We start from the raw sequence: 26,534 nt of genomic DNA, 5'->3' as shown, positions 1-26,534 counted from the left end.
CTATCACCGTCCACTATCGTCCACTACCACTATCACCATCCACCACCAGCCACTACCATAGTTCGTACACCACCACCAATTATTTTAGCAGTCCATAGACGTTAAAACAAAACAAACAGTCTTCTGCTTGCAGGGTACAAAGGTTTAATCCACATCTTCTTTTACAGATGTATGTAAATGTGGCCCACAGACTACATGCATTTTACCTCTGAAAAACAATCATCTAAATTGTATTCAGTGACAACCTTGTGTTACATTATATCCAATTCATTATGTTTAAAAAACACAATATTTTCTACACTCATTATAGTAAAAAATATATCATGCTAAGACACAAGAAAATAACTCATTTCTCAATTACTATAGAGCAATGATAGAACTTTAAAGGAAAAACGCTATAAAACATCACAACGTTAAAAACACAATGAAATAACACATTTGTAAAAAAACATAATGAAAAACACATTTGTAAAAAACACAATGACAAACACAATGAAAAAAACACTATGTTACTTAAAACAAAATTTGGTATAACATAGTTTGTTAAACACAATATGTAAAACATAATGACCAAAACTTTTAACACAATGTATAAAACCCCACTATTTTTTATTTTATTTATCTATAATAATATGGTACTCATGTTAAAGATAAAAAAAATGATTGTTAGTATGATTATTTGTTTTTCTAAAAAAATGACGTATAAAAAGTTATATATGGACGTTTTAAAATGTTTAAGGAATTGGCATTTGTCTTACACATGAGGATATAATATCTAAGAAATATGTGTAATTTTTTTTATTCTCTTCCACTTGTTTCACACTTGATTTCCTGTCTAAATTAATCTCAAACCATCCATATCCAAAATCAATGATCAGATTACTTCTTATCATTCCTACAAAACATCGTACTTCCTATTATAACATAACTAGTTATTACTGTTATTATTATTATTATTATTATTAAATTGTGTGTTTAGAATGAATACGTATATTTTGCTTATAAACTTGTTATTGTTCTTACTTGTTGAGATATATATGTGTTAATCAAAAATCTCTTTTTCTTCTTTATCTTTAAACAAAAAGTTAGATTAACGTGCAAAGGATGGGTAACGCCAACATTCTTAAACGGCAAGTAAACGTTATAACATCCCAACAAACTAATATACCTTCCCACTATCAGTATTAATATATTATAAGTTTTCTTTTCCTCGATCAAACTCTAAACCAAAATGGCATTTTGGAAATGGAGTTTCCTTCTTCTCGTCTTCATTTCTGTAACTTCATCCGAATCAAACCCGATCACTCAACAGAAGCTGGACCAAGTTTCGAACCTTCCCGGCCAAAATTTCAACGTCGATTTTGCTCATTACGCTGGCTATGTAACTGTGAATAAAGAATCTGGAAGAGCTTTGTTTTATTGGATGACTGAGGCCACTGACGATCCTTCTTCCAAACCATTAATTCTTTGGCTCAATGGAGGTTTATTCATTCATTAATTAGAGATTATTAATTTCTGTTTATCTTTAAATTTTGATTATAAATATACATATAGTTTGATAATCTTGTTCTTAGGTCCTGGATGTTCATCGATTGCGTTTGGAATGGCAGAAGAAGTTGGGCCCTTTCATGTTAATGAAGATGGAAAGTCTGTTTATTTGAATCCGTATTCTTGGAACACTGGTGAGAGTTTAGAATTTGTACGTGTAATGTTTTTAGTAGTTTTGGTACGTATGGGTTTGATTAATGAAAAGCTGTTTAATTAATGTTAAATGAATTGCGGTGGCGAATTTGTTGTTTGTTGATTCTCCCGTTGGAGTTGGTTATTCTTACTCCAATACCTCTTCGGATATTACAAGCAATGGGGATAAAAGAACTGGTATAACTTCAAGCTTTACAATTTCATGCATTTATTGTGACAGTTTTTTTTGCATGAATACGCGGGTTAGGAAAAATAAACAAAGGGTGTTTCTAGGTGGTTAGGGGAATTTTGTTTTGCATGAGTCGCATAGTAGTTAGTGCAAGCGAGGTTCCAAAGCCCGCTGGTACGGCAAGCGGGGTCCAACTTTACAAACCCTTGTCATTTGATGTTTTCTGAGAGATAATTAAACCCAATAAATAAATTAAAAAAAAGATTATGTTAAAAAATTAATATATAGTTCTTTTACCTTTTTTTACCTTGTACTCTATGCATTTATTTGAAGTTGTTTATAGAACCTTGCTTGTCCCATTAGTGGAATCTGACATGACATGACAGGCCTTTTCGTGCAACACGTTGCCAAGATCTATATAATCTCGGTTGAAGCCCGCTTGTTTCATTAGCGGGCTACCTAGATATGCTCCATTTCACCAAAACTACCTAGAAGCACAACGTTTCAATCCAAACCACCTACTCGTGCAATAAATTCTTACTGTGACACCATATCTGTGTATAAAAGTTTTTGTGTATAGTTATGAACTATAATGGCTGGTGCAATTATCTTGATCTACACTATTCTGTTTTCAGCTGCTGATTCACTTCAGTTTCTTTTAAAATGGCTTGAACGATTTCCTCAATTTAAAGGAAGGGATTTCTATATAGCAGGGGAGAGCTATGCAGGTACATGAGTGCAAATATTGTTCCTTTTATATTATACTATTTTACCAAATAAGTTTGTCAGAGATCTTACTATTGATATCAACGAACTAATTTCCATATTCAAGCGATCATGAAAAAGTGACATCAATTTTGTGACGAAATTGATGTGAATTTGAATTTTATAAATTATTCTCAGGACATTATGTTCCTCAATTAAGCCAAGCCATTGTGAGATATAACAAAGCAAATGCAGGAAGTCCAATTAATCTCAAGGGTTACATGGTACAACATTTCTTTTTGATCCAATCTATTGTGGATTTTTTTAAAAATTTAAATATCAACTGCAGGTGGGAAATGGCCTGACTGATGACTATAATGATCATGTTGGGCTTTTTCAATTTATGTGGACGGCTGGTATGATTTCTGACCAAACATACAAGAAATCAAACGAATTATGCAATCGGGAATCGTTTATTCATCCATCAAGCGAGTGTGACAAAATAACTGAAATTGCTTCTCAAGAAATGGGACATATTGATCCTTATAGCATCTTTACTCCTCCTTGCCCCACCAACGGTGTCACCAAGCGGTTTCTTAAAAGATGGCATGTAAGTATTAATGTATTATAATGTTTTATTTAATTATATGACGTGCTGGTTGTTTAATAATTACTGGAACGTCCTGTTATATGACAGAAAGTCAGACAGATCGGACAGAGTTATGATCCTTGCACCGAACAACAATCTGCGGTTTACTTTAATTTACCCGAAGTTCAAAGTACCCTTCATGTTTATCACGGTAACAATTCAAAAAAATGGGAGTCCTGCAGGTACTAGATGCACATTAAGATAAACACATACAAATTAAATGTTATCTAGCAAATAAATTAGTGTCGTATATTGTTGTGTAGCAATGTTGTAGAGATGAATTGGAAAGATTCTCCTATATCGGTGCTTGATGTCCATCGAGAACTTATAAGTTCTGGACTTCGTAGTTGGATATACAGGTTACTTTTTGAAGAAACGTGGATCGGCTCACTGGTAGACGATCAACTTTCCTCGGGTATGAGTATGCTATTTCACCGATGGTTCTCCGGAGTATGAGTTCTTCCACCTACAAAACGAGCAGCACCGTGAACTTACCCCTCAGAAAGGGACAGAGGGGTCCTCTTTGGGGTAACCCTCCGGTGTGAGAATAAGAGATTGTAGGAGAAGATAATAATAATCTGAGAGTGAGTAAGGAATTGGAATGTATTTTCTTGCTTACCTCCCCTTGTGGAGGTGGTGTGATATTTATAGTGTTAGGGTTTCCAATGATTGGGCTCAGATCCCATTAGGGCCTTTTTGGCCACTTCCTATTGCTTTGCGCCACGTGTCCTTAGGACACCTGGTGCTTTTTCATTGATTATTCTCTGACCCAGGCATTTTACCTGACCCATGTGCAATCACGTGGTAGCACATGGGTTTTGCTGAGTTGTCCACCTTTCATTGGCAGCTGTCAACATCAGCATATTCTTATTCCTTAAAGGATACCTTCTGGAAGGTTGTCTGACGAGCACAATCAAGGTTGTCCTTATCCTGATTTGGATAAGGACGAGGTTGATTATGTGCACGTGTGATATGCGCCTATCCTGAGGATGCGCGAAGTCTTCTCTTTATTCTCACGCGCAGATGTTTCATGCGCAGATGTGATATGCGCAAGCATATGTAATATGCGCCACGCGCAGATGTGATATGCGTGAGCATATATGATGCGTGAGCATGCGATATGCGCCACGCGCAGATGTGATATGCGTGAGCATATATGGTGCGCGAGCTTGTGATACGCGTGAGCATATGTGATGCGTGAGCATATGTGATGCGTGAGCATATATGATATGCGTGAGCATATGTGATGCGTGAGCATATGTGAAATGCGCCGTGCGCATAGGTTTTGGCTTTGTGCCTTCATGATATCTTGATTTCAAGCCTCTTGTCTATATCTTGTGGGTTGACCCGCCCCGCTCGATGTTAAGGCGGGTACATACCTCTTCACTTTTAATATTTTTTTGAATTATTTATTAAAGCAGTGTTTCAAATTTTGTTACTGATCTTTTTAAAAACTTTTTTTGTTATAGTGGTGATACTGATGCAGTGATTCCTGTTACTTCTACGCGTTATAGTATAAATGCTCTCAACCTTACGACAATCGACTCATGGCGCGCCTGGTATGAGGATGGCCAGGTAGTTATATCCATCATCGCATTCACTACTTTGCAGGTCCAACAAGGGACCTCGGTGACAACATGTGTGGGTCTCTTGTGGAACATGTAGTCTCACATTAGGCAAATAATGGTTTTTGTTTCTCTTTTGAGTATTTGTTGAAATTTTTTATGATTTTAGGTGGGAGGATGGACAAAAAAGTATGAAGGATTAACTTTTGTAACAGTAAGAGGAGCCGGGCATGAGGTACCTTTGCATAAACCAAAGCTAGCACTCGCCCTTGTCAAGTCTTTCTTAGCAGGAACCTCGATGGCACCATCTATTGAGCAAGTGGTAGAGTCTAGAACTTCTGCTTAATTCACAAGTTAATGGCTTCTAATGATTCCTTATATCCTCTAAAGCATTGTGATTGGAGTCTTATACTTGTGCCAACACAAATAAGTTTTCTACTACGAGTGTTCTTAAGTTGAAAGCAGAAAATGAAATTGCCATAAATTTGATAATGTTATTACTTTTGGTTTTTCATCTCTATCCTAGGTTCTAACTGTATGTCCGAAATGTGTCATGTATCCATCTTCAATAAATTCACTAACAACCGTTGGAATATAAACATTTCTCAAAACTATGGTGTAGCTGACTGAACAAGGAAGTTCTACTAATCCTACCCTGGCAACTGCTAACCAATGTCAAGTCCCGGATCAATAATTAAACATGAAGTAAACAAATAACTCTTGTTTATATTAATCAAAAATATATAACTCAAAAACTGATTACAATCCTCAAACCCTAACTCGGTTTGATTCTTGATGAACCCTAACTCGATTACATCTTGTTCACCATCTATAATGTCTAACCATAACTCGGTTTATATAGACTAACCTAACTTGCTAGTCGGACAGTACCAAATATAATAAAACCCTAATTGCGACGGGCCTTTTAAGTTGGAAATTACTTCCAACACAATGTCCATCAACAAGTGCAATATTCAATTAAATGGGTGATAGGTCATAAAAGCAGATTTATCACTGCTCTCACTAGTAAATAATTTAGCATTATGAACCATCACAAGCAGTTATCAATCTTATGATCCATAAGGCACTGTCAATTAATTAAACGATTACCATGTTTATACCATTGTCTTTGTGATCTCTATATACATGGTTTCAAATGAGTATGTTTAGTGATAATCGTCGGCAAGGTTATAAAAGTCGTTAGGTGGACTCTAGTGTCACACCCCAACTTAGGGTATAGGTGTGTGACCAATAGTTGGTACCTATTTTGTAAATATATCAGAGTTTAAGGGTGTAAAGTTTAAGTTGTGATTAAAATATTAATATATTCCAAAAGACGGGAATTAAACACCCGTTAGTTTGTTACAAAGTGTTTGAACATGAAAACCATAATTTAGATTTTTTTAATATCAAAAGCTTCATCTGAGCCATCAGATCGTCTAATGGCTATCCTCCATCTCCAAACACCTACTTATGATTACCTATGAAACAGTTATAAAATACGTCAGCAATGCATGCTGGTGAACACATTGACACAAAATATTTTATTACTTAATTATCCCCTTAAGACATAACTTAGGTCTCGGCCCAACGTGGCTTAGGAAATAATCAAGTTCTGAAATCTGAATAACAATTACAAACTCTAGCTCAACTTGAAACCGCTCAGCAACCACCGCAGCGTTCGAGATTACTTAGGCTACTACCAATATACACAAGACAATCCCCACTCGAACATTACTTAGGTCCGGCCCAACGTGGCTGACGCATTATCAAGCGTGGTGCGGTGTGCCCACTGTTTAACCATATATGTAAGGATCCAGACAAACGTATACGATAGCTTAAGGGCTGGTGATTACCTTTGTTTATAACGTTTTAAGGATATACAATCCCATGTAAACAATTAAAGACACTTATTTAATAAGTTGTAAAAAGTTTGGACGTATTCATCTTTGTTATAATCGGCGTAACGCACTGATTAATCTTCTTGTTACCTCGGACCTATAGTATGAGAATAACCTTTTATAAATACTAGATCAATGATCTAGCTTAGACCTTTAGTCTATTTGCATATTCTTTACCTTGATAATCATTTCTTTTAAATTGGACCTTTAGTCCAACACATTTATCAACTAAACACTACGTTTCCCCTTCATTAAAAAACGTATATACAGTAGAAACTCTAAAAAATAATACACTTGAGACCACCAAAATTTATTAATTAAAAGAGTTATTAATTAATTGATAAATTAATAATTATTAATTTATATATTAATTAATATTTTATTAATTTATAGTAGAATACTTAGTTTACAAACACCTTTCAAGCTTCCACTTAATTATTGTATACAATGCATGTATATCAAATGAACGGCCCAATTTGAAAGAAACCTTCAATCTCCCACCTTATTATGCTTCTTGTGTTCAATGTATTACTTTATGGACATTAAAAATATTTTCTATATAAATACTAGATCACAATAGGTTAACACAAACAAATCATACACACAACATAGCTTCCCATCTTAAAGGTGTGAAAAAAACAACAATAGGTTAACACATTGAACAATTTCTTGTTGAGCTATGAGAAAACAACACCAGAAGTTCTTACCATGCTAAGGAAAATTAGAGACGAGATTCAAGGGGAAATTGATTTCAACAAAAAAAAAAAAGACAATTGAGTCATTTTTCAAGAAACTTTCATAAATCATTCATGTAATATGCTATATTTAGGGAATTATTAATTTATATTTTATATAGGGTCTAAGAAATTATCAAAAATGTATTATCTTATAATTTTAGCGAATTATTAATTTAGCACCCTATCCCCGAGTCGGGACCGGCAAAAAATATTATCTTAGAGAGTTTATTAAATAATCGAGTATTAACTTGTCGAGTTTCTACTGTAATAAGTTTCTTCTTTCTTAAGAAACATTGTAAACTTTATTTTCAATAAAGAAATAATATTTTATCTATACCCTTATCTTATGAAAATCATATTTCACTATTTTATACTCAAGGTATAAACTATACCCTCGACTAGGATCTAAGCCATATATAATTGATGGTTGGTTAATTTGTATATACTTTAGTTCGTGTATTTGCTAGTTTTAATTTTTTCTTGTGGGAACTTCGATACTTCATACATGTTTATTGTATCTCATGTCACAGACGTTAAAATAACTAATTTGGATCTGCTGAGGCACGGGATGAAGACCCGGGACGTCCAGCACGCGAAACAAAGAAAATAATAATTAATTGCCGGTGAGAAGACCTTGCGATGGGATTAAATATTATGTTGACCATGTCCCATCGCGATACGTGATGGATGATGTGTGGGTAAAAGTACATGCTTTTAAGTGTTTTATATTATGTGTTTTACTTGTTTATATATATCGAACACAAATACTTTGATAGGTTTTATGTTTACAGGTGTGCGGAGCTTAACAGAGCTTAAACAAGAGCTAACTTGGAGCATTCATTATGGAGTGAAAATGAAAGTAATGATGTATGAGATGATTGAGAATTGAAATACGAAGACGTGGCCGCAAACGGGGAGAAAAACGGAGTTGAAATGAAGATTCTATGAAGAAAACAGTTTTGGCCTAGCAGGACCGTAAGGCAGTGGGTGCAGACCATAAGCTACTGTGGCCAGACCGTAGCTTACGATCTGGTCTGACGAAAAAAGGGATTTTGGTGATTTTCTTCTATATTTAAGGCCCAAAAACCCTAAGATCGAGGGCTAGTCAATAATTATCAGTTTTGGGACTTCTAGGAGGCGATTTTCCACCATCATAACACACTCTAATCACTCGATTGATCCATGAAATCATTCCTCAACACAATCATCAAGAGCATGAAGATCAAGATGCAAGGCTAAAGGGTTCATAACCATATCCGGGTGTAGGGTTGAGTTGCATGTTAGGTTTTGATATTCTATACATTGACTTTGGATTTGTAATTGATTAATCATTCGATTAATCAATTCTTAGTGTTTGCTTTTATGCTTAAACGGTTTTAATTAATTGATTACTTAATCTTTTATCAGTTAATTGATTTGTGGTCATCAACAATTAGGATTAACTTCTTTCGTCATTGACCCGTTTATCGTTAACCATATTATTGATTTTGTGTTTCAACAAGTACAACCGATTATCAAATAGATTTTCATTTAACTTTGTCAATTGTTCGGATTCAGTGCTGACGATCAACACAGTCAGTCATTAAGTCTATTGATTTACATATTTTATAAGAAACCGTCCAAAGAAGTTATCAATTTATTAACTTGTTGCAAAACCCGAACCCTGGAGTTTGGTTATTTTCATATCATTGTTTACAAACTACTCATTTAAACCGCTTGACATAGTTTGTCCACTTTTAAGTATTTTATAATCAAATTTGAGTTTCACCTGCACTTTCTACTGATCCCTATGGATTCGACACCTTACTTGCCCTAGCTAGTAAAGGTATTTTACAAATATTTTTTATTGACCTTTCGACATCAATCAATGGATACTCAATGGGTTACGAAGACGGGAAAGTTAGGGTTGTTTATATTTTCATCCTATGTTGACCCTAACATTCATCACTCACTTCCAGGAGATTTTCAGAGCTACAAGAGGGCGATTCTACCATTCCGAATCATACCGAGGCTACATTCATGTTCCATATCATCATAATTGAAGATTCCATGATGTCTAGGCTCGGCTAATTTCTCCGATTCATTCCCGGGATGTAAAGTTTGTATTTTATTCAGTTTTTAACGTAACCAAGAACATACAGTTTGTAATTAGCATTGATTGATCTATGAGATTGATATTTAGTATTGTTGCGCATTTAGTCGGTTTAGGTTTACGTTGATCAGAATGATTAGTTTGTCAGTTGCTATAGTAATTTCTCATAGGTTGTTTGATTAACTTGAATGCAACAAAGCACACATTTGCCCTTAGTTGAGTCACACTGGCAGGGACCATTTGATAACAAGTGTCGTGTGTTAGCGATTGTTGGTGCCTAAGGTTTAACTCGTTAATCATTCTTTAGTCAGTCTGTGATAATTAATCGGTTAGTGTCGCACCCCGACCAAAGGTGGCGGAACATGCCGGGGTGCAACGAATTGCTCAAGAACACTATGACACTATTAAGTGACAATATTTTATCAACTCATTAATTTCATAAATCAATAAACAACACATCTTGTTCGTACAAAACAAACTGAATATAAGTAAACAAATACGTATTGTTTATTCGACTAATTACTTAGTGGTCTCAAAACAAGCTACATTCCTCAAATCTTCGTTTATGCAATTATCAAACCTGTAAAATTGCATAAAATAAACTTTGTCAACACGAATGTTGGTGAGCAATTTCATAGTTTTGAGTATAATAAATATAGAATGAAATCCACAAACTCGTATATGCAACAATAAATTAAAGGACACAACTTGGATAAACAACTTGAAAATAAATTGAAGTGGCTCTTTGCGAATCGGTAACAACCAATCGTACTCAGAGAAATGAGGCACATTTCTATATGGTAACAACCAAGTCTACTCGGAAAATGAGGCCCTATTCTATTAGCACTTAAGCTAAAATAGTTAGGGGAGCGCACAATCATACTTATTGAGGAAAACCGATCGAAAGCGATAAACACGTTAGCAAATAATAATCATATAGAGCATATAACACCAAATCGAGCATTTATTTAAGTGAACATATACTATAGAGTTTTGTGGTTTGAGACACAATGTATAAATCACTTTTGTTTGAATACGTATTTAATGCCACCCCCAAAACGTAAAGATGAAAATGAAGGATGAAAAAAGTACTCACATGAAATCAATAACTTGAAGGGTTGTTTGTGATAAACCAGATAATAAGTTCAACGAGCGAGGTCTAGGTTAAAAGGGTCTCGGGTTGGAAGATGGTCTTGAAAGACTTTAAAGTAAAATAAAATGACAAGTTAAATAATTAATTAAAGTTTGAGGTTTATAATGTAAATATTTGAGAAATTAAAGTAACAGTTTTTGAAAAGTAAGTTTGCTCAAAATCGAGTCTCGGCATTCTATTCATTAGTTTTACTTAATCTATGTTAAGATAGCTATGTATGTATAAATGCAATATTGCAAGACCCTTTGTTATATAGATACCAAAAACGGGACTTAACTAGCATTCGGATTAGTCTGTTCCGGTCTTGAATTATAAGTCAAGTCCGAAGTCGACATTCCAAAGTGATAAATGTTATGAGATAACTCAATAAAATCAAAAGTAAACTTAACCAAGTTTGTAGTTCTATTGAGAAGAACCTTAACGTCCGTTAAGCGAGTGTTCGGTTTTATCAATCCAAACTTGTTATAAGATCAAGATGGCGCCGACATGCCGAGTATGTTGAGAAAATAACTAAAATTGGTTTATAATATATTTTTAAATAAAACTACGAGTTTTGGTGGCCCAAAACACAACTAGTGTGTCTTAAGCGAGTGAACTCGGCTTAGTGTGTTTGGTTCGGTCCTTGACTCGGAATAAGACCGACGATGGTTACCACATGCCCAATACCATGGAACTTATTAAATAACTTGGAAATTATAATACACAATCTTATATGTAGCATATTATTAAATCATTTTATATATAAAGCATTTAAACGAAAGTTCGGTTTTGGTTCGGTTCTCGACTCGGGATAAGACCGAGGATAGTCACCACATACCCAATACCATGGAACTTATTAAAAATGATTTTGGGAAAGTATAATATTCAAATCTTACATACAATATGTTTATTCAACTATTTATGCAAACAAGGCTTTTAAGCGAGAGTTCGGTTTCGGTTCGGTGCTCGACTCGGGATAAGACCGAGGATAATCACCACATACCCAATACCATGGAACTCGTTAAATATGATTTAGAAACTGAAATAAATAGTAACTGAAAGATTAATAAACATTAATGCGGAATATAGTATAATCAAGGATTGCAATAATCCTTCTTGTAGTCTTGCCTTATAAGCCTGACACTTCACCGATCGAGACCGAAGAAGTGAAAGCCAAAGAAAAAACAGGGGTATATATTATATATATGTTGCAACAACAATCTTTATTTATATGGAGTTAGTTAGAAACAAAGAATAGTTCTTGCTTGACTCTTAGAAGTCAAACAAGAAAGAACTTGAAGGTTGAAGCTTAAAACATTGTTGAGAGTGTTTGGAGTGTATGAGTAGATTAGAATGAGTGGTGCGGCTTTTTTTATGAAGGATAAGGTGTTAGAGTTATCCATTGAGTTGCCTTAGAGATTTCCAAGCTTTCTCATCGGTTTAAATTGTCAACAAGTGATAATATCAACATATAATGAATCTGGCTGCTGCAGAGCTCCTTAGCGCGGCGCTAAGGTTGCGAAGGGAAAAATCTGATTTTTCAACTTTGGCGGTTTTAGTCCGTGAAGTTCATTTTAAGCGTTTTAGGGGCGCATTTTAAGGGTTGTAAAAGGTGTTTTTGAGATCCGACAACCATAAAACAAATATGTAACATAAAATTCATCATTTTTATATTATTGAAAGGTTCGGGATACAAAACGGGTCGGTTTTCATAATAAAAACAAATACAAGGTCGAATATGAATCGAATCGAAAAATGATGAATGTCACAGTTAGGTTGCATGAGAAACTGTTAAATTACATTCATGAACCCCGGGGATGATTCACTTTTGTTAATTGCATGAATTTGTGATATTGTATAATTATTGCTAAAACCAAATTATTTGCTTGTGTGATCAGCACTACACCTTATTACTTCATAATATTATAATTGGATGCACGTTACACTTACCACATACTCCTTGTGTTCGACACCCTACTTACCCTAGCTTGCTTAGGTGATTAGATACTGATATTAAATGTTTTTGACTAGATAGCGACAGTCTAGCATCAATAATAAAATATTCGGGTGAAACCCCTACCTTGTATGACTTGTATTTCTAGAAATGCCTAAGCTTGGCGTAGGCAACACTCCTACTTGTCGTTAGTATCGAGGGAATGAACTAAATTCACTTCTACACCTTGAACGTACTTCGAGACACGAATGTCGGAACGTCGGAGCAATGGCACACACTTCGAGGTTAAGTGTGTGTGTGATTTGAGGTGTGAGACGGATGACTGAGCATCACCCATGGCTGCCTAATTATAGGCAGAAAACATGTCCCTTCGCGTCGCGCGAAGAGCTTTAATCTGTCCATTCGCGTAGCATGAAGGACTGCTAAACCGCCATTGAAATATTTTGTTCTTCGCGCCGCGCAAAAAATTGGTTCGTGTCGCGCGAACTAGACCTAGTGGGTCGCTGAGTTGACACGTAGACCTGCCACGTGTCACCACGTGGTGACACGTGTTAAAAGTTGTCAGGATAAGATTTGGGTTCCTTCACGTCGCGTAAAGGACTTTTCTGTTGCTCCATCGTATCGCGCGAAGTGACTAAAATTCCAAAATTCCCAATTTAGTCCATTGACTTTTGATAACTTGTCACGTCATTGTCTTACTTTCATTTTCGAAAAATACGAAGTGCAAAGTGCGCCATCAAAGCGCCAGATTTAGCCCGTGCGTGTCAGGTACTTTGCACCCTCCGCTAGGACCACTGGGTGCATGCTAGGCATAAAAGAATATTATTACAGAAACTTATCTTTTTATCAAGAGTTTTCAAATTTTTCTTACTTTTCATGTGGGATGGGCTTCATCTCTCCTATTATACACATGTGACATACTTTAATTTTCTTTCTTCATTCCATGTGGGATGGATTCTTAATTTTCCCCCTTTCCTTAATATGGAATTCTTCCAACTTTAATATATATTTATGTATATACCTCTCATCATTTCTTTAACCAGATTATTAAAATATTCTTGGGTCATTCGACTTTCACAATTTACATTATTAACCCAAAATAAATATTGTATTTTCCGAGATGTTTCTCCTAGGCAGCCGACGAGGGCGTTAGGTGTACTCGGAGTATGCGGGGAGTACTTGGGGAGTACTCAGACATCATAAATATAAAAAAAATAAAATTTTAGATATTATATATATATATGTCAAATATCATAATTTTACTATTATTTATAGCAAAATAGATGAATATCAATATAAGTAAGAGAAATATATTTTTAAATAATAAATGTTAATCATTAATTAAAAAAACAATGTTTCTTCTTTAATATTATATATATATATACAAATTATGTTTTATTTTTTTAAGTCAAAATCAGCCCAAATTCACCAACTAGATGTGATTCCACCCGAGGTTGACCACCTTCGATCGATTTTTAGTAACTAGGCGGAGTTATAGAAACTCGTCTAGAAGACATACCTTGTAGAGAGTACTCGGTCTTGTAAACCTACTTTTACAACATTGATCGTCGACAAAATTGCACACCCTTAACTAACAAATGTTTGCTTTTGTGATACATGAAAAAGTTCAACTTACTTAAGCTTATATACACCACATAAATGTTATATGATGATATAAGAATGAAATGCTTGTGTATTATATGAATTTAAGTTTGTAAGTATAGGTACCTAACCAAAATTATGTTATCTTTCACGGTAGAAGATACTTTTTAAAATGACAATGTTCCTACTTTCATTTAATCTTTTCATATATATGTAAGAAAATTGCCAATGATCCCTAAATACTTCAAGTATAACCTGTGACAAATGTATGTATATATATATATATATATATATATATATATATATATATATATATATATTCTATTATACTATTAAAACAAATGAGATTGCATCCACATTCCCCTTCTCTATTGATCCATTACCATTGTTTCCAAATAAATCTTACACTTCTCTAATTTTATTTACAATTAAATAAATCAAAAAGAAATTAAATTACTAATAATTAATGTAAGCATTTAACTTTAAGTTTCAAAACCAGCTTTCCAAAATTCAATTGTTTCAACTTCAATACCCGGTTTCCTTGATATTCAATTCCTTTTAACCTAATTACTCAAATCCCTCTTTCAATCGGCCATTATTTTACATCGATCCTATGATGATTTCATTAGATCCCGCAAATATAATCGACACCGGAGTTTGGCTAAATAAGCGTGATCGACGATAAGATCGGTAGTTAGGACTTAGGAGAGTAAATAAAATTGGTTTTAATGTTTACAGGTCTTATGATTTGATCATTTTGATTATATTTTAAATAATACATATTGAAGATACCAAACATGACAATTTATTAATTATGCATCTATTTGTATTCAATAGTTATTATATGTTATATGAACATTAATATTAACAAATACTATAATACCAACATTAAAGTTGTTATTTTAAATTTCAATTATTTGTATCTACGTATAACAAATAGACCTAAGTTTGAATAGTTTTTAAAAATTTAGACACTCACTTGGCTTTATATGTTTGGAAATAACCAAAAATTACTTATTAAATTAGAAATTTTATTATATAGACGATAACTGACTAAATTTTGGTTTGACATTTCTTATTTTATGTATAAAATTCAAATTAAACAGTTAATTATAAAACTTGTCTTGTGTTATGCCTTTAATCTCGCAACCTTTCCCTATTTTACAAATGATGTTAATACAATTACAGTTGTTTGATATTGCAATTAAAAACTTTTAAATACATTCTATTTTTGTTTATGTGTTCTAAAATACTCATCTATCCCATGTCTCACTATCGATTAATTGTATATATTTGGGTCTAAGACGCACATCTTCCACATCGTATCAAGGTATGTTTTCAGTAACGTTTCATTAATATATAAAATTTTGAAAAAAGGAAGGGACTGTAACGAACTCTACTGAACGTTGGATTTGAATCACAGGCAAACGATGTTAAGCGCATATGTGTATTCATGCGTAACATATATGGCAAAATGATCGGTCAGGTTTTCCTTTCATATTTTATTTTGTTTTTTTTCTTCTGGTTTTAGAATGAGAGGTCAAGGATATATCAGTCATAGCACGTGCCAAGTTGAAGACGATATTTGCCTAAAGGAAGGTAAAATATGGCATTATCTACACCATATTCGACTTTTTGTTTAGACTGGTTTAGGATACGGTGATTTTAAAGTTCAATATGTCATTCAATGGGTTTTTCTTTCATATTTTATTTTGTTGTTTTACTGGTTTTAGATAAGAGAGGACAAGGATATATCAGTCACGACACGAGTCAAGTTGAAGATGATATTTGCCAAGAGGAAGGTAAAATATGACATTCTCTGCATCATAATCTATTTTTTTGTTGGTTCATAATACTAATACTCTGATTTTATCATTTTAACAATAAATATTTAATTCAACGGGTTTTTCTTTCGTATCTTATTTTATTTTGTTTTTTGGTTTCGGATAGGAGAGGACAAGGATATATCAGTCATGGCATGTTGGCATGCGTCAAGTTGAAGAAGATATTAGCCAAGAAGAATGTAAAATATGACGTTCTCTACACTATAATCTACTTTGTGTTAGACGGGTTCATGGTATTACGAATTTAAATATTTAAGATATTCAAAGTATATTAAATAAATAAGCTAATCTTCTAATCTGGAAAGAGAAGAAATGACAAAGAAAATATATATGTGAGTTAAAAGTAGAATGGTCAAAGAATGATGGGCCTGTTGTCCATAGGGGCGGGCCTGTTGACCCTCAAAAGTTCGGTGTTGAATTGGCCCGTATGGAAGTTCGAACCTTTATCGTTACTTTTGGTAACTCTAGAAATTTGGTTGGTTTGGATCTTTCACTTCAATAATATGGTTGGTTTAGTTAATGGAACGTTTAGATTTAAAACATAATTTGTTAGAGATGAAAGATTTTTATCTATTTCATAATAAAGTCGATAGGGATGTTTGATCTTTGAGAGGTAGTAATTGATATGGTTGTTATTTTAACTAAATAATTATAACTTGATTAATGTTTATTTTTTAATCTTTGCATATTTTGTTCAAAATGTTAATGCAGGGGTTGATAGGTTGTTTTAATACAGTTACGATCAAAAATAGGTTGAGTAACTATCCAAATACAGGTACATTTTGGCACGCGTTGCATTGACCTATAATGGTTTTTGTCCAATACTTAATAAAACTTTTTATGCACTTAGCGTAATTTATGTCCACATAAGTTAAAGGATATAATATCGATTTCACACAGATACATCGATTTAGTTTGGACAACCGAGAAGTACAAAAGGTGAATTGAATTATGGGCCTCGAAGATAAAGCTTAGAGTTAAAATTAAATGGTTGGTTTATCTATTCAGTGTTATGTGCCGATTTGAATTAATAATAAAAGAGTTGAAGTATATTATTTTATATCCGTGTGTTTTGATGTATTTTTGGTTTAATCCAATTTGTTATTCAGATAGAAATCATATCATTAATTTATATATATTTTTTTACCTTTTTGTTGGGTCAATAAAATTGATAAGAAAATGCTGGAATCTTCTCAACCTCCTCAATAATAGCTAAGTTGGAACTTGAGCAAATTCAGACACTTCGAACAAAGTTTTCACTATCCCGAGCAAATTATATTATGCGAGTAAGGTTATCTTCTTGAAGTTTTCTAAGTGTCAAGCTTCGAGCAAGCTACACTTCGTGAAGCAATGTTGGTATTCTATCGAGTACAGTTTTCACACAAGCAAACACTTGATTGTCTGAGCATAAACCAAGTTTACAAGCAAGCTTGGTGGGTCGAGCAAAGATAAAATAAATAAGGATCTCAAGTTTGCATGTGAGAAGTAAGTGAATTTATTCTAAGTATTTCTCCAAACAAAGTTCAATCTCGAGCAAGTTATAGTACCAGAGTATACTTTGTTTGCTCCAATAACCCTTAGTGAAGATTGAAGAGATCAAGAAAAACAAGTTAAACAGAAGACAGTTTCACTTTATAGTTTATTTTGCAATTACCATTAACAAAAGTAAAAGCCAGTCTCCCACAATCTTGAGATATACTTGAGAGACCCGGCTTTTACACATGGTCAACTGTATGTAGCTTGATCAAGAGTGAAGAGTAAATACGGTGTTAAAATGCTTATTTTAGACAACAAGGTATAGCTACAAACAAAACAACAAATATGTTTTATAAGAAAACTTTTAATATTTTATGAACTTTATGTTTTTAAGTTTCCAGTTATGTTTGTAAGCATCGTACTATAAAACTTACTTTTTCGTAAATTTATGTTTTTGATAGCTTTGTTTCCATATGAATATGAATTGCAATTATAAATTTTATTGTCATCTTAAAAAGCATATTCAAAAATATGTTTTCCTTTCAAATTGTATATGTGTGTACTTCAAAATTTCTATATTTTCACCCGTGTTGTACACGGGTCAATAACCTAGTATACATATAAAAGAACTAGGGGTTTCAGCCTTTCAGATAGGGTTAAGGGTTTTCTCACATATGGTAAATTTCCTCCTTATGGTAGAATTTATATGATTAACGCCTTGTTCTTGAGTTTTTTAACCAAGGAAAGGAGAGGGAAAGATAAGAAAGGGAAGAGAAGGGAATGAAATTTTTTTTAATTAGGTGTGTTCTTGAGTTGGAAGGAAATTAGAGGAAAGGAAAGGATAACTATGTTAAAAAATAGTTATCCTTAGTAATCATCCCATTTTTTGGAGGATAACTTATTGGGAAAATACATTAATTTAATACCTCCTAACTCCTTATACTCCTTTCCTTTCCATCCTAAAAAAACTCAAGAACACCCATTTTTTAACTATCCTTAGTTTTCATTTCATTTCCTTCCTTTAAAAAAACTCAAGAACAGGACGTAAGTGAGTCAGTTGCATGTTAGTTATTCAAATAACTGTTAAAGGAAAGAAAGAATAATAAAAAGGAAACATGCATGAATATTCTCATCCAACCCCATATTTTATGTGAGAAGTGTTTTTATAATTTAGATACAGATTTCGAGTGTTGTGAGTGAATGATTTTTACATTTTAAAAAACATATTGATTTTTTTTTGTATATTTGAAAAGTTACTGTTCATATTTTTTTAAATATATTTTGAAAGTGGTTATGATTGAAGAAAAGAAGAAATGATAATAAAAATTATTATTTATTTTCTTTTCGAAGGGTGACTTTTACAGTTAAGTTATCTCACCGCGCGAACACGTCGCACCCCATCACCCCACTCAGGCCAACTATGTTGACATGATCGGGATCCACGCTTGCATCGGAGTTTGACTTGGCGTTCTCGGTAAAACCCAGTTGGCTCACCTTGCCCGAAGGCACGACAGGTTTTAATGCTATGGTAAAATTCGTTCGAAATCAGGATTCGAACGTGTGACATCCGGGTCATCAATTATGTTCCTGGCTATTGGGGCTTGCCCCACTAGTTTTAGATTTGAAGGTAATGAAAAGGTTGCTAAAATAAAATAAAAGCTGACATGGCATGTTAAAGGCGTTGGAAGATCGAATTTACGCTATTTATTTCTTTTAGCCCCAAATCCTGTAAACATCAAACCCTAGAATTTAGCAGGGAAAAATGGCGAGACAATCATCAACCACCACCATAACAACATCCAAGAACGCTAACGTTAACGCTGAATCCAAGGAAGAAGAAGAAGGTGACGTGGAAAGAAGGCACCGTCGACAACGAATTCCTTCAGAAGAAGAGTTCCAAGAAATGCTGCATCTTTCACAAACAAAAGCCGTTCGATGAAGACTCCAGCGACGATGAGGTTGTTTTTATATTACTGTTCGGTTATTGATAATCGTACAAGTTGTATACAAACGGTATTATGATTTTGATGTATTGATTGAATCAGATGCACTGGTTCTGGTGATGTATTTGAGTTGTCGCATGTTCATTGAATTTCATATCAGAATCTGATAGATAAACTGTTCATTTTGTTTCATGACTAGTATTACAAGTCCCATGATTGATACTTGTGTCTATAGCTTGAGCCTGGTAGTTGCCGGTAAAATATCTCATATATATTGTATTCTGTAAGGTTTTCTTATGATGCTCAGATTCCATCTTTGATGAAGGCAAATCTATAATGACTCATTAGTCATTAACCTAGTTTTGAGATGAATTGCTTGATGAACTAGGGTACACGGTAAACCAGTCACATGGTTCAGATAAGAACCCTAGGAGATATGGATCATTCAGTTCAACCTGATGTAATTGATATTTAACGGAGAGATCAAAAGGTTTACTTTGAATGCACGAGGAGTGCACATTTATATCAAAGCTACTCTAGCAGATGAAGATGCATCTTCCTCTCACTGTGTTTAAAGGTTGTGTATATCCATAACACCATAAATCACAGAAGATGAACATCAAGTGGCGATAAGCTAGGTACATAAATGGGAAAACGATGACTATATCTAGAGAAGACACGTATTGAATAATATTATGCTCTACTTGATGTCGAATGTGCTTTTGAGGAAGAAGTTCTTGGTTAGTATATTTCTTTAACAAAATTGTTTGTTTAAGGCTTATAATGAAGCTAACATAAGGGATTTGTAGACCTTCCTCTATCAACATTGTAGTGGAAGGTAAAGCCACACATAATAACAAGTTTAAAGGGAACGAAAGAAAGTTCAAGTTAACAAGGTTAAATTGGGCATGTTGGCACAAGGCGAAACTGCTCAATTTAAGAGGGATTGCTGTATTGATAGAAAGGATAAAGATCTAAAATGACATGATGGCAAGTCAACAAGGTAAAATTGGTCAATTCAAGAGAGATTCGATGTGTTGATAAAAAGAATAACACAACGGGTACAACTGTACAAGTGGTCTAGGTTGACTCAAGTGCCATAAGTTATCTTCTTAGGATTATTGTTGGCTTAAGACAAACAAGTTTTGTCCTTGTTTTTGTTTAGTGTAATGCTTCTTTCTTAATTTGATTTAAATGTATATTTATATTTACATAATTGCAAATTGTTTTTTGTAGCTTACTTGCACTTTTGATGCACACATCCAACTTTTAAACCATTCTTTGTTGCTTTTTCTATACTAAACTTTTTGAGTAGTTTGCCTGAAACCGATACATGACACCTACACCTAATGAGTGTTGAAGAAGAACGAAGATTCAAATATAAATAAGAAATATTATGGCTTCAGTCGACCGTCAGTTACTTCATAGTTCATATATAGAGATAATTACTTAAATAGGTTGGCTCAAATAAAAATCCAATAGAATAATTATTAGATATAACAAATAAAAACTTTGGCGCCGTATGACCATCATGACCATGATTTCATGTGGCGACGATTGGATCAAACAATTTTTTTTTGTTTTTTTTTAATTTGATAACTAAACGGTTATTCACGTTGACTCTTTGTTGCAATGTATGTTGTCAACAACGTTCAGGTTTTACCGACTTTTTTGTTTTAGTTTTAGTACCGTCACAAATGTAATCGAAACCGACCGAAATAGCATAGACTCACTGCGTTTTGTAAAAACCGACCGGATGATGACTTTTTTATTTTAGTTATAGTATCCTGACAAACGTGACGGAAACCCGACAGAATTTGCATAGACTCACCGCCTTAACGGTCGAAATCAACAATGACCGGTTTTACCAGCACTCGAGTTTTACCGATATACACCACCCCCATTGTTCCATCTCAGTTTTTATAATTTTTTATAACGCACGTGACCGAAACCGACCGAATTCGCGTCAACGTACCGCTTTAACGCTTGAGACCGACAACACTTGACTTTTATCACCGTCCGGGTTTTACCGACTTGCCCCAGTGTGTTAGGCAAACCACTAGTTAGTATATAATCAACTTAATTACTTTATCGATGTTCAACTATATGGTTAGCTAAGAAGATTTTCCTTTTTTTTCACACTTGTAATGAGATGCAGCGTTTTACAATATGAAAACCAAACATAGTTTTAGATAACATTTGGTGTATACACTCTTTTAGAAAATCTATTGCTTCAGTTTTTGTCAAGATGATGAAGAATCAAATTATTGTCACTTACAAGTGTCCAATACCAGCAGCTAAACACCCTGTTTATAATTAAAACAAACAAACAAACTATAACTTACTTCAAATCTTCTACAGCTCAAACTAGTCGACCGGAACCTCAACTTCCATCTTCAAACCAGAGTTGCCAAGAATCTGCAAATATATATGCCCTTATAATATGAGAAAATCTTTTTGTGAAGATTAAGGTAAAATGCAAATGAAAACAACATACGTAAGTACAATATTTTGTTCTACGGTAATTTGTTTTTAGATGAAACAATGAAAAAGTTATGGGATTGTCGAACATGTGTAATAAATTGTAATATATATCATCTGAAAAGTAAATAGAATTTCAATTCACCTTCATGAAGTCGGATAGAACTAATATAGAATCTTTCTTGTAACCAGCTTCTTCAAGAACTTGGGTCAGAACAAGCTGTAAAACAAGAATCAACAAAGATTAATAATTAACTTTAGTTTAAGACAACTAAATCATTTTCCTTTCAGTTTATAAACTCACCTCCCTTTGTTGTTCAGAAATGAATTGACCAGTCAAATCACGTAAAACATCTAACAAATCAGAGAATGCAACCTTCCCATTCCCATCAGAATCATAAACTTTAAATATGTCTGCAAGCAAACAGAATCATAAACCTTAAATATATCTGCAAGTTAACAGAATCATTAACCTTAAACATGTATACTAGAATTCAAACTGTCAAATAAATAAGAGAAGGTAATTACTAATTACATTCCACTTTATGTTGTACGGTGGCTCGAGAACTAAATGCAGACAAAAATGCCACAAATTCCTTAAAATTCAACCCGTCAATCATCCGGAAAAATCGCTGAGAGATGAAACATATAAATTAAATCATTGATAGACCTAGGTTTTGATGATTATGTCATATACAATAACAAAAAAATGAGGGCTGTAAACGAACCAAACATTTACAGGGATGTTCATTTATGTAAATTTAAATTATGAATATTTGTGTTCATTTGTGTATGCCAACCGTTCACGAACCGTTGTCTTGTCATAAAAAGCTTAATGACCAAACATGAACAGGACCCCCAAAAACGACGGATTAGCTTTAATAATTAGGATATTATAAACCTGAGCGAGGGGATTGACTGCGAATTCGGGCACGGAGAGGAACTCGTCAGCGGAGATGAATCCTCCGCTATTACGATCCAGCTGACAAAACCTTTGGTACAAGGAAACTATCTCTTGTTGCGAAACTAGAATCAATCAATCAAACATACAAGAAAATGAAGAACCCAATTTTGAAATAAAGTAAGCAAGAAATTGATGACGACGTACAGGTGTTGCTGCAGTGTTCTTGAACTTCTTCGATGTCGTATTGGGTGAGCATTGACGACGAGTTCCCCATGATTTGAAACAATCCTAATGAAATGCCAGATATTTGGGGGAATGAAAAAAGGGTGTGATTTGGTGAGCAGCACACCAACTACCAAGAAATGCGTTAGTTGCGATCTTGAAACTCAATTTGGGAAAGTTTTTAGTTTTGACCAAAAGCTTTTCACATGCTATAGATAACCAAACTAAAATGTTCGTGAATTTCTTGGTGAAAAGTTCGTTTATTTACTAAACGAACGAACATGAATAAAAAAATTGTGTTTTGTTTAATTAGACGAACAAACATGAACGCATGTTTCGTTCGTATATCTATATTCGTTGAAAACATGTCAGCTTATTTATGTCCGTTTAGATATTTATAGAAAATAATTAAGGGGGCGGGATTCCTTATTTTACCTCCATATAGTTGTTCGCTTATGTTTGGCTGTGTTTAGTAACATTTGTTCATATATGTCCATTTACGTTTCGTTTATGTTTGTGTAGTTATGTTTGTTTATATACGTGGAATGTTCATTTAGTTATGAAACAAACAAACATAAACGAACACGAAAACGTTCACTTTCTAAAGAAATGAACATGAACACATATGTTTATTTATTTAAGTATTTGTGTTCGTTTAAAGTTAAATGAACGAACACGAACATGCCCTTGTTCGTATCCGTTCAGTTTGTTACATGCCTAAGACATGTTTAACCAACCAAGATGCCACAACTAGAAAAACACAAATGCAACAACAGAAGAAAATAAATAAGAGCATTCTTAGCCCGTTCCCTACAAATATGTGAATGAGTTTTGTAAATTATACGATATGGTTTTAAGTGGTTTAATATACTGATAAATATATATATATTTCTCTTATATATTTTATATAATATTTTATTAGTTTTTGTTCGTTTTTAGTGATTTGTATACTACTAACATATTCGTGTTTTGTAGGTTCCGGAAGATGATAGTAGTTGAAAAGGGCGATAAACGAGTCAAAATAAGCCTAAACGAGAAGCCAGAACGCATCAGGAGGAGAACCGGTCGGACCGACCCCCTTTTAAAGTACGCTGCGCCGCGCAACCAGGGGGTTCAAACTTGGTCGCGCGGCGCCTAGAGGCTTTTTTTCTAGAATGTTCCGTAATTTGGTCAGGTTTTGGGTCCAGTTCATTATATAAACACCATTAACCTAAACTTGAAAAATACCATTCAACCACCAGACGAGTTTGGAGCTTCTTGAGCTTAGGATTGCAATATTTGGCGGTTTTAAAGGCAATGAACCACCCGGTGAAAAGCTTTACGTTCAAGATAAAAAATACAGGTTTTATCACCTTTAATCTTTCGTTTCTATTATTTTCACCATAATTTCTATTATTACTATGTTGTTTGATTTTATGATGCTAAGTTAAACATTATAGACAACCTAGGCTTATTATCAACCTTTGTTAATGTTTGATTTTGATTTTGATTATGCTTTTCGTTATGGTTTTATGAATCATTAAATTTTAGTTTAATTTTATTTAGTTGATGCATATGTTTGCTAGGTTTTGTTCGATGAATTTTATTATTCTACATTATCCTTGGTGATTGTCTGTCATATATAGGATTTTGTTAGGTCATTTACTGTGTGTTCTTGACTAGTTTGTGGTTGATTTGCAATAAAACCATAGGAATAATATTATTAGTCAAACGAATAAAAGTGTGCTGCTAACCTAAAAAGCTGTAAGGTGATATGTTATTGTTAGATGTTTGTTGACTAAGATTGCTAGATTTAGTTTTCGTAAAGAGTCCGTCTAGGTTTGATTAATTAACGTTGTCTAGCGAGTCAATTGAATTTATTAAATTACTTTTGATTTCCGTGCTATAAGGTAAGATTTCGTTATAAAGGTATTCATTCATAATTATTTAAATAACCGTAAGGGAGTTTAAATATAAGCTGGTGTTTCTTAAAACTTACTAGAAACCCATAGGTGTCTTCTTAAGAAGGGTCAGGGGTCATGCTCGAGTTTTCTTTTGAATGTCTATTTTACGATCTCAGTTTCATAAAAAGTATTTTCCAATTAATTGATAACTGCAACTTAGGGGATTCAAGCGTAGGTGGTTTTCTTCATAATCTGAATCAGTCAAGTTAATTTGTCTTGTGGCTTAGTACTTGTCTTTTCTAAATTAGTTTAATATTAGTAATTAACCCCCCTCCCCACCTAAACAAATATAAAAATAAATAGTTGTGTCGGTCAATTAGTTAATATACGTAATTTAAAGAGTCATGTGGATTCGATATCTAGACTTACTTAGCTGTAATAGAGTCGATCGATTCACTTGCTGGTTAGTAGTTTTAGTTAAGTTAACAGTCTAGAATTATTACTTAGTGTTAGATTAGCTTAATTTTAGTTAATTATTTTATAACTACTGTTAGCACATCAAGTTTTTAGCTCCGTTGCCAGGGATTCTTGGCGATTCCGTTATTAGCTTTGATTAGACTTACTTGCTACATACGTTCCATTTGCTTTATTTATTTTGTTTGAGTCGTAGGAGTCTATTTTAAGCTTTAGTTTATTTTTGTTTTATTTTAGTTTTTGAGTCTACTCACTTTTTGTTGCGTTTTTCAGGTATATGCCACATCTTCGTGCGCAAGGACTAACATCGGATAATCTTGGACCTTCTTCGTTGAAGTCTGAGGCTAGTTCATCATCAGAAAAATATCCGTCAGAGTCTGGTTCTGCACTGAAATCATCATCACAAAGTTCACTACCGTCAAGTCTGAGAAGTTTACTAGACGTTCAAATGGCTAACAACAACAGAACTGTTTCCGAGCAAGCTATCGATGGTTTCATTGGAAACCACTCGTCCATCATCATTCTTGAGATCGATAATTCAAACTCATGGCAGATCCCATCATACGTCATGAATGCTCTCACTCAAGCTAACCAATTTCATGGGCATGAAGACGAAGATGCACCAACACACATTAACCGGCTCAGTTGTGTGACTTTCAATTTACAATGTGTTACTGAAGATGCTATATTCTTACATTTATTTCCGTTTTGACTTGCAGGATGGGCAACCACTTGGCTCGATTCACAACCAGCAGGAACATTCACTACTTGGGAGGCATTTTGTTCAACATTTATCAAGAAGTATTTTCCGCCTGCTAAAGCATCTCACCTTAGTGATCAGATCTACTCCTTTCACATGGAGCCGAATGAACCTTATTATCAGGCTTGAGAGCATTTTCAGAATCTATTATCCTGTTATTCACAGAATGATCTCACACCATGGGCTCTTATTGAGAAGTTTTACAATGGGCTTACTTATGAGACGCAGACTCATTTCAACACTGCTGCGGGGGATAATCTGATGGATAGGAAGAATTTCACGGAGTGAAATGAGATGTTTGAAATTTTTGCCCGGTCAGAATGAAAAAAGGCCACGTCAC

At 33.9% G+C, this 26,534-nt stretch overlaps 2 protein-coding genes across 2 annotated transcripts; one reads left to right on the top strand and one right to left on the bottom strand.

Moving 5' to 3' along the window:
* Nucleotides 1-1,066: 1,066 nt before the first annotated feature.
* LOC143550066 (serine carboxypeptidase II-2-like) lies at nt 1,067-5,193 on the top strand. The gene is made up of 10 exons (XM_077040800.1): nt 1,067-1,481; nt 1,575-1,679; nt 1,780-1,878; nt 2,506-2,598; nt 2,774-2,859; nt 2,925-3,185; nt 3,273-3,406; nt 3,488-3,583; nt 4,694-4,799; nt 4,959-5,193. The coding sequence occupies exons 1-10, from the start codon at nt 1,232-1,234 to the stop codon at nt 5,133-5,135; spliced, it is 1,407 nt and encodes a 468-aa protein (XP_076896915.1). The 5' UTR covers nt 1,067-1,231; the 3' UTR covers nt 5,136-5,193.
* Nucleotides 5,194-21,682: 16,489 nt separating this feature from the next.
* On the bottom strand, nt 21,683-23,147 carry LOC143550061 (uncharacterized). The gene is made up of 6 exons (XM_077040797.1): nt 23,060-23,147; nt 22,853-22,977; nt 22,487-22,583; nt 22,256-22,365; nt 22,097-22,171; nt 21,683-21,888 (listed from the first exon to the last, which is right to left on the bottom strand). Exons 1-6 carry the CDS (start codon nt 23,127-23,129, stop codon nt 21,838-21,840), a joined length of 528 nt encoding a protein of 175 aa, XP_076896912.1. The 5' UTR covers nt 23,130-23,147; the 3' UTR covers nt 21,683-21,837.
* Nucleotides 23,148-26,534: the final 3,387 nt, after the last annotated feature.

The sequence above is a fragment of the Bidens hawaiensis genome, unplaced genomic scaffold (assembly GCF_021521415.1).
Source record: "Bidens hawaiensis isolate Kalapana, Puna unplaced genomic scaffold, B.hawaiensis_p1.1 tig00015919_1, whole genome shotgun sequence".
Lineage (NCBI taxonomy): Eukaryota > Viridiplantae > Streptophyta > Magnoliopsida > Asterales > Asteraceae > Bidens > Bidens hawaiensis.
This window is presented reverse-complemented; position numbering and strand designations above follow the sequence as displayed.